Source organism: Azolla caroliniana, unplaced genomic scaffold (genome assembly GCF_043228905.1).
Source record: "Azolla caroliniana isolate FFs.n. ecotype wild unplaced genomic scaffold, voAzoCaro1.0.p SCAF_9, whole genome shotgun sequence".
Classification (NCBI taxonomy): Eukaryota; Viridiplantae; Streptophyta; class Polypodiopsida; order Salviniales; family Salviniaceae; genus Azolla; species Azolla caroliniana.
The window spans coordinates 8,013,244-8,029,051 of NW_028230444.1; the positions used below are offsets into that span (position 1 = coordinate 8,013,244).

A 15,808-nucleotide genomic window follows, 5' to 3' on the forward strand; every position below is an offset into this window, starting at 1 on the left:
AGGAAATGTTATATATCCTCGATAATGGACTGCATTAATCATAGATTGCTGAGAAAGTCTAGTTAATAATAACTAAGGCACTTCCACTGAGTCAATCACATTACCTTTTTCCTTCTAATGAGATTGCATTGACAACACAATTAAAACATTTAAGAAAATATGTATTTTTGTTAAAAGAAGATATTGGCTTTATACGTCCTATGAGAGCTGGACATCATCAATAGTGGACCACATCGATTATAAATTGTTGAACGCAGCATATTAAATGCACAAATTTAAAATAGATGATAGTTTTGTGACAAACTTGTGGGCAGTGTTTGTTCAAGCCCATACCACTGGCTTTGATGTGAAGAATATCACTATTTAAATTGTAATGCATTTCAAATTGTTAACCAACAAAGTGAATACAGTTAATTGGAGCACCAGTAAATAGTGTTGCTCTTTTATTCTTAATCACTATGTTCTATCATGAATTACAAGTATCCAATGCATTGGTAATTACATAATATTGGCCATCTCATGCAACAATCGCTCACATATTCTCTCATCCAACCTTTGATCTAATGTTACAATATAATGATAATGCCGCCCATACCAGTGTAGTGTGACAGATGGCCATTAACACAAGCCATGCAATTGGGACTCTCCACATCAACATGGTGTGATGGAACGTCTATTAATGGAAGCTGCATGTGCAGTTTCCGATTTCATTTTATGGGCACGAATAAGTCATCAACAATGATATTGAAAAATGCTACTCTGATCCTTAGACCCAGGAGTGCATGATGATAAATGACGTACTAAGACTAAGTTGAACATTAAGGTTAGCCATGGAAACATTGTCAAACTACCTTAATAAACTAGATTGTGTGCAAATCAATTATTTTCAGCTTTGGTTTCTTCCAGAAACCGTAAAGAAATGTATTACGACAAGTGTTCTCAAGGAGTGAAATGTTACATGGGCATACATACAACAGTATTGCAACAGACAAAACAGACGATGCGTCCATAACCTCAACCTCTTATTATTACTCTGGCCCTTGCAGTCCACAGAAGGATAATAAAGCTCACAAACATTTGACAAAGGTTTCATAATGTATCCAAAATTACTGTACAATGAAGCCCTCTGATAGTGGATGTCCATTCTCATACATGAAAAACGAATGAGAGCAACCTTTGCAATCCATGTGGTTTCTGTAGGATATGGTCAATTGAGTTATATCATTAGCTTATGCATTTGCATAAGATCAAAAAATTCACTATGCTCAATAGTTCGGGCATATATATATATATCATCATGTGGCATATTGCCCAGGTTCTTTGTAGAGAGCATGATGTGTAGAACTCCACATTCTTATTACACATAAATTACGTTTTGGGTGTCCATGGGTAACATGACTCTATCAAGTTAAGCTTCTGAAAGCAAAACAAAATGACTAATAAAAACTCGTGCAAAATGTTTTTTATTTTTTACGTACAAGTTGGTGCCATCTTCTTTCTACTACCCTGAAATCTCTTACAAGTTTAAGTAGCGTGAATGTGATGCAGCAAGAAGGGCAGCCCCTATACCAGACCCATCCTTTGAAAGCTCCACTGTAACATTACAAGATGCTTCTTCTCCTAACAGTTCTGCCACAGTGTTCGTAAGATAATGTCTGAACTGTGGATAATGTTCATACAGCCCTCCATCCATTGCCACCATTGTGTGTTTTCCTTTATTTGATTCATTCTTCATTCTACCACTTGTTGCACTACCATCTCTTCCTATCTTTTTGAGTATACCCACGATGCCAGCTGCTGCTAACCGAGCCCCACGCTCAGCCACAATATCACATAATTCCATGATAATTTTGCGAACTTTCAGGGGTGTGTTTGAGATCTTTCATACAACAATTACATAGTTTAGAGAGAATCTGTAAAAGGATCGTCAAATACTTACATTTGACATTATAAATGTTGTAGGTATCAAGGAGATGTCTTGACTCACCCCCAAAACATCTCTAAGAATCCTTCCAACCTCGCGCAAATCAGGAGATTCATCTTGATGCATTGTTGACATATCTGGAGTTCTGGAAAAGTGAAAGACAGCAAGGAAATTGCTAGTCAAAAGAAACCATCATTCAAGGCATAATGAGTAATAACAGAGGATGTCATTGTGTTATGCAGTAAAGTTATATCTTCTTTATCAAGATGCCTCATAAAAGTATTTAGATATTATGATATGGATATGCACAGAAGCAAATGTAAACTACATTCTCTAATACTACAGTTCTACACTTCTCATTTCTATAATTTGAATCTTATCCATGTGAAAGCTACATTCACACTCATTTTATTGTTTTTTCTAGCATGCATGGTGTGGATCCTACCATTTAGCCTGTAAGAAAAATATGATATGCAAAGCTCTGTTCCTTTTTTCCCTCCAACGGAGGTCATTGCAAAGCTCTAGAAAGAAAGAAAGAAAGATTTCACACCTTTTAAGAGGTGAATATGGCCTATAAGACCAAACAGAGATTACATCTTAAAATGTTGTCTCATCTTTGAGAACAGAGAAGTGATTCACCCTAGAAGGACAATTCGCGACAGGGATCAGAGTCTTGTTAATTCTAATTAAACAAACGAAAGCAGCTGCATGCTACTACCAAACCAAATGGCACCAGAGGCAAGAAGATGTGCATGAAGCAAGGTCGGGGCAAGTAACAAATTACTTGCAATACAGGTGGCAGAAAAACACAACGAAAAGAAATAATTACACTTGGAAGGAAGAAAACCAAAGTTAGTTTAACAATTCTGTTATCTGTTTTGGGTCGCACTTTTTCAAGAACCACAAAGTTAATTCAGTAATTTGATATATTTAAAAAACTGAATCTTCTCTACACATCAGAAACTTGAGGACCATGCTTTCATAGGACATGTAACTGGACAGATTTGGAAAGACTTAATCTAGGTGATTATAAATCATCAATACCCCATTATTTAATTTGGAGATTAGAGCAAACCCCAACAGTAACCAATGTATGATTCTAATCAATGAATGGCATCCAACAGATTTGGTAGCTCTCAAACCGAAGGTACTCAACATTGACAACTATGTCATCAAAACAGCTGGTTGAATTGGAGGTAACCATTGTTGATATGCTGAAATCCAAGAGTGGTTCGAAAAATATGGCATAAATACAAAGACCAATATTCTTGGATTTCAGCATATCAACAATATTCTCGTTCCAATATAGTTAGAATTGTACCTGAACAGGACCAAAAGATAAAAGAATACGGCGATCGGAACTTATATCATTAAGTGACAAAAGAGGGAGATTACCCACTATAGGGCCATTTTTTACACACTGGAATGATGGATTTATTATCAGGCCCTCTTATATGGACATATCTACCTCATGCAGTCCATAATGTGATAAGCCAGCTCAGGAACTCATTATCTCAATGAGATTTGAGATACACAGATATGCACAAAAATCCACAGAAAAGAATGGATCTACCAAATGTGCCATCGGGGTGTGGAAATGAAGAAATACAATGTTTTCCATTGTCATCTCATTGCTTCTTCAAACAAAGCTTTGGCCCACTGTGCAAGGTAATGAAATATGAGTACAAATGGTGATTGGAATTGTTTTTGCTAGAACTCAAGACAGAGAAGTTGTTGAAGGGCAACAATGCAGCCACAGCATCTCGTAAAAAAAGAACCATCAAAGCTTTCTTTCACTCCATGACTCATGCTACACATCAATCAAGGGCTACAAAAGTACGTTGTCATGACGGATTCTGGCAACCAAGAGAGAACTCCATCGAATGCGTGTGAAAACAGGTGTGCAAGTATGGACATGATCTCGGCCAATGTGTAAAAAATGCAAATATAAAGTATTTATAAGTACTAAGTAGAGTGTTTGGTAGATACTTTTAAAGTCCCTCGAAAAGAGGGGAATAAAGCAAGTGATGGGAGGAGATCGAGGAGAGGAACTCTGACATACTGTAATAACAGCCTGATGTGACGTCTACCCTCTCCCTCCTTGGGCTATAAAAGGAGGGGAGGGACTCTGAGAGAGGGATCCATTGTTTGGGGAGGAGAAGACCTTGTCGGTTGGTAGATTTCCGTTTTCTGTTGTGTGCATTCGGTGAGGGAAGGTGAGGCCTCTGCTCACGTAGGAAGCCCATGTTCTCCTAACCAGAGGCTCATCGGTTCTGTGTGTGCGTGTGCGGAGCTCAAAGCTCTGTTGCCAGCTGAGACCGCTTGTATTTGTTTTCTTTCTCTGTCTTCCGATTAAACACTGGTATTTGCTGTATTCCCCTCTCTGTGTCGGGTCTACATCCGTTTTGTTGTTTTGCCTCCGGGTGGTGTCATTCCTCTATCTCCGTTTCACGTATCCTTGTGTCTCTGAGCCCGTGTGCTCATCCTCTGGAATCCGGCGCCCAAGCCGGATTGAGCACAGGTTTCACAAGCCCGTGCGCTCTGTTAAGACCTCCGGCAACCGAGCCAGTCAGGACATTGCAGGCTTAGCAGCCGCTCATTCTCTCGCTCCTTGGTCCGAGACCCTGGTGGTCTCGCCCGATCTGACCCGCAAGCCACGGATATCGGGTTGCCGTAGATCTGGCAATAGCAATTTGTAATGCACTTAGCAACAACATTACCAAAACTCACCATGTCAATCGATCAATAAAGACCATTATCACCCAGCACAAAAAATGTTCCTTTCACCTCATCAATCTCTCCAACTTGGATGATGCCATGTTAGATTTAGAGACTTAGGGTTGTGAGGCAAACTAGCACTTCAACTTCTAGAGAGACTCGTATGTAAAAGACAAAGGCAGGCAACATCTCTCCTAACAATAGTAAATCTTCATTGAAACAAGCCCATAAAGAGTTTACTTGTCACTACTATGGCTATAAAGGCCACACCTAGCCTGATTGTCAGAACAAGAAAAGGGATAATGCCACAAACCCAGTCTCAACCAACTCCAAACTCACATCTAGATGAAACAGCAGTCATACAACCAAAGCAACAGTTTTCTTTGGCATCAACCAAAGCAACAGTTGGACAGGCAGGCTATCAGAAGGGGTTCACAACATTGGATCACATATTCACCCTCCGGGCCCTTATTGAGGAGGGCAGAGGCCATAATAAGAGGATTTATTGCTGCTTTGTGGATTTCCAAAAAGCCGTTGACACTGTGCCACGTGCTCAGCTTATGTAGCAGCTAGAAGCCTTTGGTGTTCCTACAGATATGCAATGGGGAATCTATGCACTCTACGAATCCATGTCAGGAAAAGTGCGGTCTTCCAAGGGCTTGTCAGAGGCGGTGGCTAGCACAATTGGAGTGAAGCAAGGATGCCCACTATCCCCTACTCTCTTCGGTCTCTATATAGCTGAGGTATCGCATTACATAGAGAGATTTGGGGGTTCCAGAGCACGCCTAGCAGGTATAGCTATACAAATATTACTATATGCTGATGACATTGTGCTGATTTCTGACTCTCCGGAGGGACTACAAAGACATTTAAATGCCTTAAAACTATTTTGTACGGACAAAGGTTTGTCAATCAACATGGACAAAACTAAAGTGATGGTGTTTAACACCACTCAATCAAGCATGGGTAACAAGATCAGAACCAGAATTCTTCTTGGGAGAGGAAAAGGTAGAATACACACGCTCCTACACATACCTAGGAGTAACATTTACAGGACCTAGGTTCTCCTTACAGGCAGCTGCTTGTGCCCGACTTTCTCGTGGATATGCAGCCCTTGGTGCTCTCGAGAGACAATGTCATTTGCAGTTCCAAGAGCCACGGACTAAGTTATGGTTATTTGATACACTAGTCACACCAACTCTTCTCTATGGAGTAGAAACATGGGGACTGAGTCTGAACAAGGCAAATCATTGTAAATATTTAGAGAGACCTTTAATGTCAATGATCGCTCGCATGATAAGGAGCAAAGCATCGGTGCCCCACGATATAATCCGGGCAAAGATGGGAGCAGCACCTATAATAACCAAGGCATTGTTCCGATCAGTGACATTTATCCAACGTCTTTGGGAGCTCCCTAAACGAAGGTACCCAAGGTTGGCACTTATGTCATCAAGACAACTGGCTGAAAATGGAGACACTCATTGTTGGTATTCTGAAACGCAGCAATGGTTTGAGTCACATGGCATGAGTATAAATGCACTACCCACGTTCTAATATAGCTTGGACTGTCCCCATCTAAATATGACCAAAGTGGAAAAGAACAAAGTGATCCGAACTGATATTATTAACTTGGAAAACAAGATAACATGGATCAGCCCCAAAATACCACTTGGTACAAAGATGGCCCACTATAAGACACACTTCTTACATACATTGGAGGATGGATTCGTTATCAGGCCACCTTATATGGACATACATTTATCCTATGCGCTGCGTAGAATGATAGGCCAGTTGCGAACTTCATCCCATCAGCTACAGATTGAGGTAGGCAGATATACATGACTACCTCTAGAAGAGAGAATTTGCCAATTGTGTCATCAAGGAGTGGAATCTGAGGAACACTATGTTTGTCATTGTAGTGTCTTTTATGAAATCAGCGGGAGATACCATTGCCTCTTTAAACAAGGCTTTGGCCCACTACACAATGTAATGGAATATGAGGACCAACGATGCCTAGGACTTTTCTTGCTAGTGCTCAAGAGACATCGGGAAAAGTTGTTGAAGAATACAACTTCCTTTAGCCCCATCACTCCTACTAATGCTACAAGTCCATCACGGGATACATAAATGGGCCCCAGACCAAGACATAACAAAGGGGTTACAATTGATCGGGCAATAGCAATTTTCCGTGCACGTAGACCCCGGCCCCATGGATCACGACCTCGACACCCTTGTCATCGACAGATAAAAAAAAAGCCATTATCTCCTGCCATTGTAGTTGCTTCCCTCGCTTCAGAGACATTTCCATTCTGGATCGACCTATGCTAGAGATCTTTCGAAGACAAAAGCTACAATATACCTAACTTGAGAATCTCACATGTGCCAAAAACCAGATTCCCTTGTTTCTTCTCTTTTCATCTTATTTACTTTTATATTTACTGTGTAATGTTTATTTTATTTTGATTTGTTCTCAAAGACAAGAAAACACTCAAGATGTAATCTCTTATTTGTTCTTATAGGCCATTTTGGCCTCTTAAAAGACGTTAATATATCTTTCTTTCTTTCTATGATTAATCGAAGCACATCCACTCTTGATGACTGGATTGTGGATAGAAATTGCACAAGTCATATGACTCATGACAGATCTATCTTGTGTGACATAAAGCCACACAACTCACAAATTTCTATTGAAGATGTATCGTCTTGAGGCTTCATGCATGGATAATGTATTTTTGAGTTCTTCTAATCAACAAACAACTATGTTTAAAAACGTATTACATGTACCTCGTCCCTTAGCTAACCTACTCTCAGTTTCTCGTATTACTAAACAAGGCTATCATATCTAACTTGGAGGTGATTGACCTCAACAACCTATAAATTGTTGCTAGTGAAAAAAAGTAAGGTAGGTGGCTTGCATCATCTTAACAGCTCCAACAGCCCATTATCATCCTCTGAGTCTCATCTACTACATGTTCTACATCAAAATGTTGCCTTGTACACCCAAGAAGATTCTCAATTGTGGCATTCTCGCTTTGGGCACCTTAACTACAATTCTCTTCAAAAGCTTTGTTCATCCCAAATGGTGCATGCACTTCCTCATTTCAATGTCTCCTATATCTCATATGTGGCTACGTTACCAGGGCAAGTCGAACCTAGTATAAAACTCTAGAATAACAGTCGTAAAGTATTAGTCGTAACTTGTAAGTATAGTCGACTGAGTGATAGGTCGAAAGTCGGACAGGTGTGAAAAGGCAAGTCGAAAGACTAAGAAATGTAATAGTTGAAAAAAGGAATAGCCGTAAATGCCAAGTAGGAAGTTAGAACTGTTTTATGTTTCTTGCCGAAAGGCAGTTTTGTAGTTTCTTGAAGAGACCTTCCTATACCACCTATATAAAGGGGTACATGGCATTGTAAAAACATCGATCTGTAAGCATATAATTTTAGTTTAGAGTACTCTGTGCTCGTGTTTATTTCGATATTCTACGTGTCATTCATATTGAATCATACGACCAGAGGGATAGTATTTTTGTATACAGTCAATCAAGAGTCTGAGAGTGTTATGTTTTAAAGTGACATCTGTGTGGGTAATCAGAATCAGAGAGTGATTTAGAGGTGAGAATATAAGAAGAGTGAAGAAATTAGGAGTAAATAACAATAGTAAACAATCGGAGTCAACCAAATCCATAACTCCAACCACAAACCCTTTGATAGGACGACTTAGAGAGGTAAGTTGTTCGACCCTTTGTGTTGATCGACCAAGAAGGTGATAACAGGCTACATGGAAGCACCACCGTGAATCTTTTCCCTTGCAAACTACTCATTGGGCCACATCCATTTTGTCTCTTGTTGAAACAGAGATCTCCAAGAAGAAGGTTCAAAAATCAGACCTAGCAATGGTGGTGAGTTTATTTCACATGCCTTCCATACGTTTTGTTCCCAAAGAGATATTGCTTGTCAGTTTTTTGGCCGCAACTTTCCACAACAAAATGGAGGGGTAGAGAGGAAGAATTCAAAAATCAGTTCTACCAATGGTGGTGAGTTTATTTCACATGCCTTCCATACCTTTTGTTCCCAAAGAGATATTGCTTGTCAGTTTTTTGGCCGCAACTCTCGACAACAAAATGGAGTGATAGTTCAAGAAATCACTCGAATGATATTGCCTTGGTCTGATTTTCCCTCAGCTTTTGTCCACACAACTGTCTATATTGTCAACCATTGTCCCCCTAAGCCAATTGCAGAAATGACCCCTGAAGAGGCATTCACAGCTCACAAAGCCTTGGTTTCTCACCTTCATGTGTTTCAGATATAGGCGGACTAATTTGACTCCAAGAGTAAGAAATGCTTCGGTACAACAGCCATTCCAACGCATATCAACCATGGGATCCTCAAACTTAATCTCTTTTCATTTCTTGATATGTTCATTTTTTAGAGTCATAGTCTAACAACGCAAGGATTATTCCAGAATTTGTCATGGAGGCTCCTTCCTCTACTTCAGCTGTCTCACCTTCGTCCTCAACACCTATTTCTCCTACTGCTCAAAAACCTACCCCTACACATGAACTTCATTGTTCACATCTTTTTGACAGCGATAGTGAACTCCTGGCTACAACTTGCTTGCCCTTGTGTACAATGTCCTTGCTTCTCTGCCATTCACTCAACTCCAAATCTAAAACCGATCCCTATTGCTTGGCCAAATAGTTAACTATCATACTCTTTCTGTACTTATCTAGTACCATGGGATCCCCAGACTGCCAATATCATTGTAAGGATAGCACTTGCTTCAAAGCAGATCTCCAGCCTATGCATGAAATCAACTAGGTCAGCTAGTATTCATGCAAGTTCCTCAAGATTTGTTGAGAATATTGACAGCTATGCCAATCCTGTTGCCAAACACATAGTGGAATCTTCTTATTGTCTTACCTAGCCACCTAAGATTTGTATTCATAACATCTTTCATATTAGCTTACTTAAGTAACTCTTGGCTATGAGAAATTTCTTACTTAGTCTCCTTTGATGGCTTATAGCAATGGGCACGGTTTCAGTTCAAATTGAACCGAACCGTTAAGCCATGGTTTAAGAGTTTATTGGTTCCACAAAAATTTAATGGTTTGGTTTGGTTTGGTTTGGATTTTCAATTAACGGTTTCGGTTCGGTTCGGTTCGGTTCTAAAACTCGGGTTTATAGGTTTATAGGTTTTTGGTTAACTTTTTGTTACCTTAATAAATGGGCACGGTTTCAGCTCAAATCAAACCGAACTGTTAAGCATGGTTTAACAGTTTATTGGTTCCAAAAAAATTTAATGGTTTGGTTTGGTTTGGATTTTCAATAAACGGCTCAGTTTCTAAAACTCAAGTTTATAAGTTTATAGGTTTGGTTTAAAGGTTTATAGGTTTTTTGTTAACTTTATTTTTTACCTTAATAGTTTATTAATTTAATGGTTGTTTATTGATTTAATTAATTTAACTTAAATGTTTATTTAATTTAATGGTTCAATTAAAGTTTCTTTTATTGATTTAATAAATTTAAGGTAATGTATTTTTGTTTATTTAGATGTTTAATTAGTTTGATTTAAATGGTTTGGTTAAAAAAAATTATTAAATGATTCAGTTTGGTTTCAACTTTTCCCTAAATGGTTTGGTTTGGTTTTTGTTTTATATAAACAGTTCGGTTCGGTTCGGTTCGGTTTCTTTGCCGTGAAACCGAACCGTGCCCATTGCTAATGACTTAAGCTATCTAGTACATGAACCCAGAGGTCCAAATATTTCTTGGCTTTTCACACATAACTAATTTTATATAACTGTATCTGGACTCAGGAATTCAGGAATTCAGGATTCTACATTTACATATTCCAGTGTCTACTTTAATGATTAGGCAGGTGTGCTACCATTCTTTCAAAAACTCTCACTCAAACATATAGGTTACAGGCAGAACAAAAATTCTCACCTGTACTGTAGTAAAGTAGAATTAAAATCCAGCCCAAACATATATGTTTCAGACAGAACATACATGTGTAATAAAGTATGTACAATTGAAATCCAGTCCAAATGAATATGTTCAGACAGAACACATAACATATAAGTGTAGTATAGTTTGTACGATAAAATCCAGACACAAAACCAGTAAAGCAATAGATAAATACCTGAGAATAAAGGGCTTAGACAAGCTAGATGGCACATCAATGCCAAACAGAAAACTTTCTTGTGCCATTCGGAGCAGAACTCTCCTTACTATTTCACCAAGATAGAGTCCCGATATCATTTTTTCAAAGCCCTGTACATGTGAAAATAAGCTTAACAAATAGTAAAGAAGGAACTGTACCTCAAATGGAACGACACTGAATTATTCTAAGGCAGCATAAGGTATTGTCGCCTGACTAGACAGTCCCTAACACAATAGGATTTTACAAAGGAAGAAAGAAACCTCTGTTTTTTGACGATTTCAATACCTGCTCTCCTGGGTTCAGAGAGTCATCATCCAGTTGCACATCATATGATGTTCTTGGGAGATGAGATGACCAAAAATTACCCCATTCCATGTTGATCACCTGAAATTCAACCGCCATTAAAACAGAAATTGGCTACATAAAATTTGCATATTTACAGAGTAGTTGCATGATAAAAGCAGAGAAGTCTATTATTGTGTAGGGAAGACATCCAAAATACCCGAGTTTTTCTATATTTTCCAAAGTACGTCTAGAGTTTTGTTATTTCTTCTGAGCATTTACATGGTCAATTCATCCCCTTTTTCTCTCTTTCGTGTGTTTACCAGGGACATTTGGGGAATAACAATAACTTAGGGGAGATAAAGAAAAACTTGAATGCTTCGGAGTTTCCCATTTGTAATACCATAGAGCCTGATCTTGGGGCCTCCCCTTGATACTTTGTAATGGCCTCAGAGCGTTCGACATAGCATGCATTTGTCCCTGTCCCTAGAATCACTGCCACCATTACATCTTCATTATAATATCTAGCTCCAGCCAAAGTGCCAACAGTATCATTGACCTATAAAAAAACCCACTTTCTCTTGAGAATTACGGATAAATTTTGTAGGTACACAAATTTTGTATGATTACCAAAGCTGCAACCCTCATATCCAATCCTTGCTTCTCCATGGAATTTTGTAGGGATCTAACAACATCTTTTCCAACCTGTGAGATAGACAGGCATCAAGAGCTAGAGTTGCCAAAAAAAAGCCCATGATGAGGAGCTTCCATGTAAGGTTGGTTACATACCCCATCAGAGATAGCAAAACCCTTTGTCCATTTTATGAGGTTTCCTGAGTCAATTGAGGTTTTCTTCACAGGAAAAGAAAATGTAAAACCAATCTCCCTCTCATGGCCATCCTTTGTGTGATAATCATCCCCTTCGGTTGCAACAAATCGCCCTAATTCAACAGCAATATAATCAAACAGCTCCTGCATCAAAATGAATTATGTTGAAACAAATTATAATTTCATGAATAAGACAAATCTCACATTTCAATCAACCATATACAATATTCCACAGATTAGAAAAATTCTGGTTACAATATTTAAATACATAATTCCCTTAAAAACCACATCCCAAAATACTAGAGCTTCAGCACAACATAGTTCAGCAGAACCAGGAATTCCTCTTTGATATTACCTCATTGCTTCCAACCATAAGATGTGGAGGAATAGGCACTTCTTCATATTCTTGCTTCAATACTTGACCTTGTTTGCCGCCTAACTGCACCCTAAGTACTCTAAAGTTGGTGCCCCCAAGATCTAGTGCATAGAACAAACCTTCCTCGTCACTGTGAAAGATTTCAGTTTGATGATAAATGAACATAACTCTTCAATTGCCAATTCATTAATAGAAAGCATGTCTTGCTATCACATGTCAGCAACATTTCACTCCTTTTTCTTTTTTTTAAGTGCATATTCTGTTTACTATCATGTAACGATTTTAGTATAACAGTCCACTCTGATAAGTGAAGACAGCGTTCAAACATTGACTGATACAATGGCATCATATGTGCATCCCAAGGAATGTTCAATGATAATATGAGCATACTAGAGAATGAGGCTCAATCGTAATATGTGCACAACAAGGCCTAATAACAATAAATGCATCCTAGAGAATGAAGTTGAATTATTATATGTGCATCCTAGAGAAGAAGCTCAGTCAATAAGGCTCAATCATAACGTATGCATCCTAAGAATGAGGCCAATCATAATATAATCATCCTTGAGAATGTTCAATCATAGCATATGCAGCTAGAGAAAGTTCATCCAAGCATACAGTTATATGAACACATTGATAGCTAGAGAGTGAGTGAAATTTTTCTCTAACCCTGTAGGAAGATTGTCAACATAGCTGAGCAGCATTTTGAGTTTGCTACCTCCTTCAGATGCAAGACCAGCATGCATTTCAACTGTCATTGCATCAACAACTTGTCTGAGGCGAAAGAGTGAAGTTGAGCAATCCTTCTCAAACTCATGCAGGATGGATAGGGTTCGGTTCCAGTGCTTGCGACTCCGCATTCGTCGACTCACCACATAGGCTGCCCCTGCACACGCAACAGCCGCTGACACGATTGCAATACCCACCACTATCCTCGTCATCTTTCTTTTGTACTCAGCCTATTCCTATTCCTTTTCCTTCAAATCAACAACAATAGCAAAGATAATAAAAAATTTAGATCTCTTAGATGATACCAAAATGATCACAAAACAGACAGTGAGAAATTGTCATCTACCTCTCTTCCTCCTCCTCTTCTTTTTCTTCTTCTTCTTCTTCCACAATAACAATGACACCTAAGATCAGTGACAAGATATTAAGATCTCCGGCATACAACTAAAGGATAGCATAAAAACAATAAAAGATTGTCTTCCTCTTCTTCCAAATCAGCAACAATAAAACTAACAATGACTACAGAAAACAAAGATCTCTGATACTGAAACAATCAAGAGGAAAACAATTACAATGATAATAACAATAGATGAAAATTAAGTTTCTTGTCTTATTCTTTCAAACATCAATAGCAATAACAATGACAACAAATTAAGAACTCTGATACATTCAGAAAAAATCACGATATAAACAGAAACCATTGATCTTATTTGTCTCCTTCCAAACAGCCACAATAAAAAGAAGTAACGGCAACAAACTAATTATCTGTGGAACTGAACTGATGACAATAGAATCAATCACGAGAACAATAAGTAATGGCAACAAATTAAGACATCTCAACTGGTAAAAATAGCAAAATATTAAGATCTCTGATACAGAAAACAAATCACAATATTAACATCACCAATGATCAATAATAATTTCGGATCTCTGATATGGAAACAATATAAGAAAATAAGATCCCTGGTCAGAAACAATAATGATACACGCAATCACGCCAACAATTAATAACAATTTAGGATCTCTGAAACAGAGTGAAAAATTGTTAAACAAACAGCACCAGCACCAGCAACAATAACAATACAACAAATTAAGAACTTAGATACTGACAAATTTGGTAACAAATATTATTCCCATTACAGTCCTCGTCCCTTTTATTATTTTTCCAAACAAGAGAAATAATAAGAATCAAAGACAAATTAAGGTACCTAATTACCTATTTGATTCCCTTCCTTTGATATCTAACTTTGAAAATTTTCTCAGTTCAGCTTCCTTCTTTTGGCCTGAAAAAAAAACTTTTTGACTTGGAACTACAACAAAAAAGTAAACGAAAACTTAAGGTCACTGATTGCTAAATGAACAGGATATGGCCATTATTCTCACCATCATCTTCTTCCTTTTCTTCTTCATCATCTTCTTCTTCTCCCATATAACAATAGCAATAAAAAGATAAAAATATTCCTCTTCTTGCTCATCCAAATAAGAATCACAATTACCATCTTCTTCTTCTTCATCTTTCAAACAACAATAAAAATTAACAATAATTAAAGATATATGATACCTTTTTGCTTCCTTTCTTTGATATTTCAGTGCAAAAGGAGCTTCTCTTTTCTATTTCTTCCTTCCTTTGAACCCCAAATAGGCCTTACAACTGTAAAGATAATAATTTCTTCTTCATTTCTTTGATTTAACAGGCAATTGGAGCCTTCCTGAACCAGAAAAACTCTGTTTTACTTTGACCTGAAAATAGTTTTTTCTTAACTGTTAAATGTAGGAAAAAACAACAACCGTTTACTCTGTTTCGTTTCTTTCTTTGAGATACTGAGAGATTGGCGAAATGTTAAATGTCAGTTTTTCTTTTCTCTCTATCGGTCTTTTCTTGATTGAGTTCATTTATTTGAAATAGAAACTAAAATAGACCCTTTTGAACTGTGAATCGTCTTCCTTCTTTGCGCCCTTTCCTTCTTTTAATTTCTCCGTGAATAGACCGAAAGACAGAGAGATTTGCTGAGCTGTTAATATAATACTTCTTCTCTCTATCTACCTACCTTTCTCTCCCTTTCTTTTTCTGTGGCTTCGCAGATACCACTTTTTGTCGAGCTTTTCCAGTGAGAAAAGTGGAAGGGAAGGAAACTCTAGAGAGATCTATGATGAAATTAGGGTAAACAGAGCTTCTTCTTCTTCTTCAATCCATGGGAGGGGAGGGAGGAATGATCCATGAAAGCATTGGTTCGATGATGATGATGACCAAACAAACACAGAGAGAGAGAGAGAGAGAGAGAGAGAGAGAGAGAGAGAGAGAGGATCAAAGGTCTGAATGAGCTATGGCGATTCGTTTGAGAGAGGTCTCTGTGTAAGGTATGGAGAGGGAAATTTTAGTGAATTAATCGCCCTGTGGCTTCTTCTTCTTCTTCTTCACTGTTTTTTTGTTAATAAAAACCCTTACTATCTATCTATCTATCATATCACTTCGTATTTATTTTTTTTGGGGGAAAAATAAAACCGCAATCCATTTCTTCTTCTGCTTTTTTGCTTTTTTGCTTTTTTGCTTTTTTGCTTTTTTGCTTTTTTTGCTTTTCGCTTCTCTGAGTTTCTAAAAATGCAACACACCCCCCTTTTCCGCTCGGTTTCCATTTTTTTTCTTTTTTCTCTTTCATTTTTATGTTTTGTCTTTTTTATCACTTTTTATTTTTATTTTTATTTTTCTTCCTTACTTTTTATTTGTTATCGTTTTATTCTTTCTTTAATTTTTTTCGAATTGTTTTAAATGTTTTTTTATTTTATTTACAAC

The 15,808-nt window shown here is 37.8% G+C and overlaps 1 protein-coding gene across 2 annotated transcripts; it reads right to left on the bottom strand.

Annotated features, from left to right (window-relative positions):
• Positions 1-1,335: 1,335 nt before the first annotated feature.
• On the bottom strand, positions 1,336-15,170 carry LOC147860091 (hexokinase-1-like). 2 transcript variants are annotated; one of them, XM_087324389.1, is made up of 12 exons: positions 14,579-15,170; positions 14,234-14,300; positions 13,364-13,421; positions 12,958-13,265; positions 12,268-12,418; positions 11,874-12,056; positions 11,715-11,789; positions 11,488-11,643; positions 11,088-11,186; positions 10,782-10,912; positions 1,988-2,069; positions 1,336-1,879 (listed from the first exon to the last, which is right to left on the bottom strand). In XM_087324389.1, exons 4-12 carry the CDS (start codon positions 13,227-13,229, stop codon positions 1,517-1,519), a joined length of 1,512 nt encoding a protein of 503 aa, XP_087180515.1. In that variant the 5' UTR covers positions 13,230-13,265; positions 13,364-13,421; positions 14,234-14,300; positions 14,579-15,170; the 3' UTR covers positions 1,336-1,516. The 2 variants fall into 2 exon arrangements, with proteins under 2 accessions (XP_087180515.1, XP_087180516.1); XM_087324390.1 differs by having other exon boundaries at positions 14,234-14,320.
• Positions 15,171-15,808: the final 638 nt, after the last annotated feature.

Bases quoted from the DNA above. Each gene is read 5' to 3' on its own strand.
- LOC147860091 (XM_087324389.1), bottom strand. From the start codon at position 13,229: ATGACGAGGATAGTGGTGGGTATTGCAATCGTGTCAGCGGCTGTTGCG. The intron at 11,644-11,714 runs GTAATCATACAA...GTTTTTTTATAG, and splicing joins ATATGAGGGTTGCAGCTTTG to GTCAATGATACTGTTGGCAC. The intron at 2,070-10,781 runs GTATTTATCTAT...TCACTTTTCCAG, and splicing joins TCTAAGCCCTTTATTCTCAG to AACTCCAGATATGTCAACAA.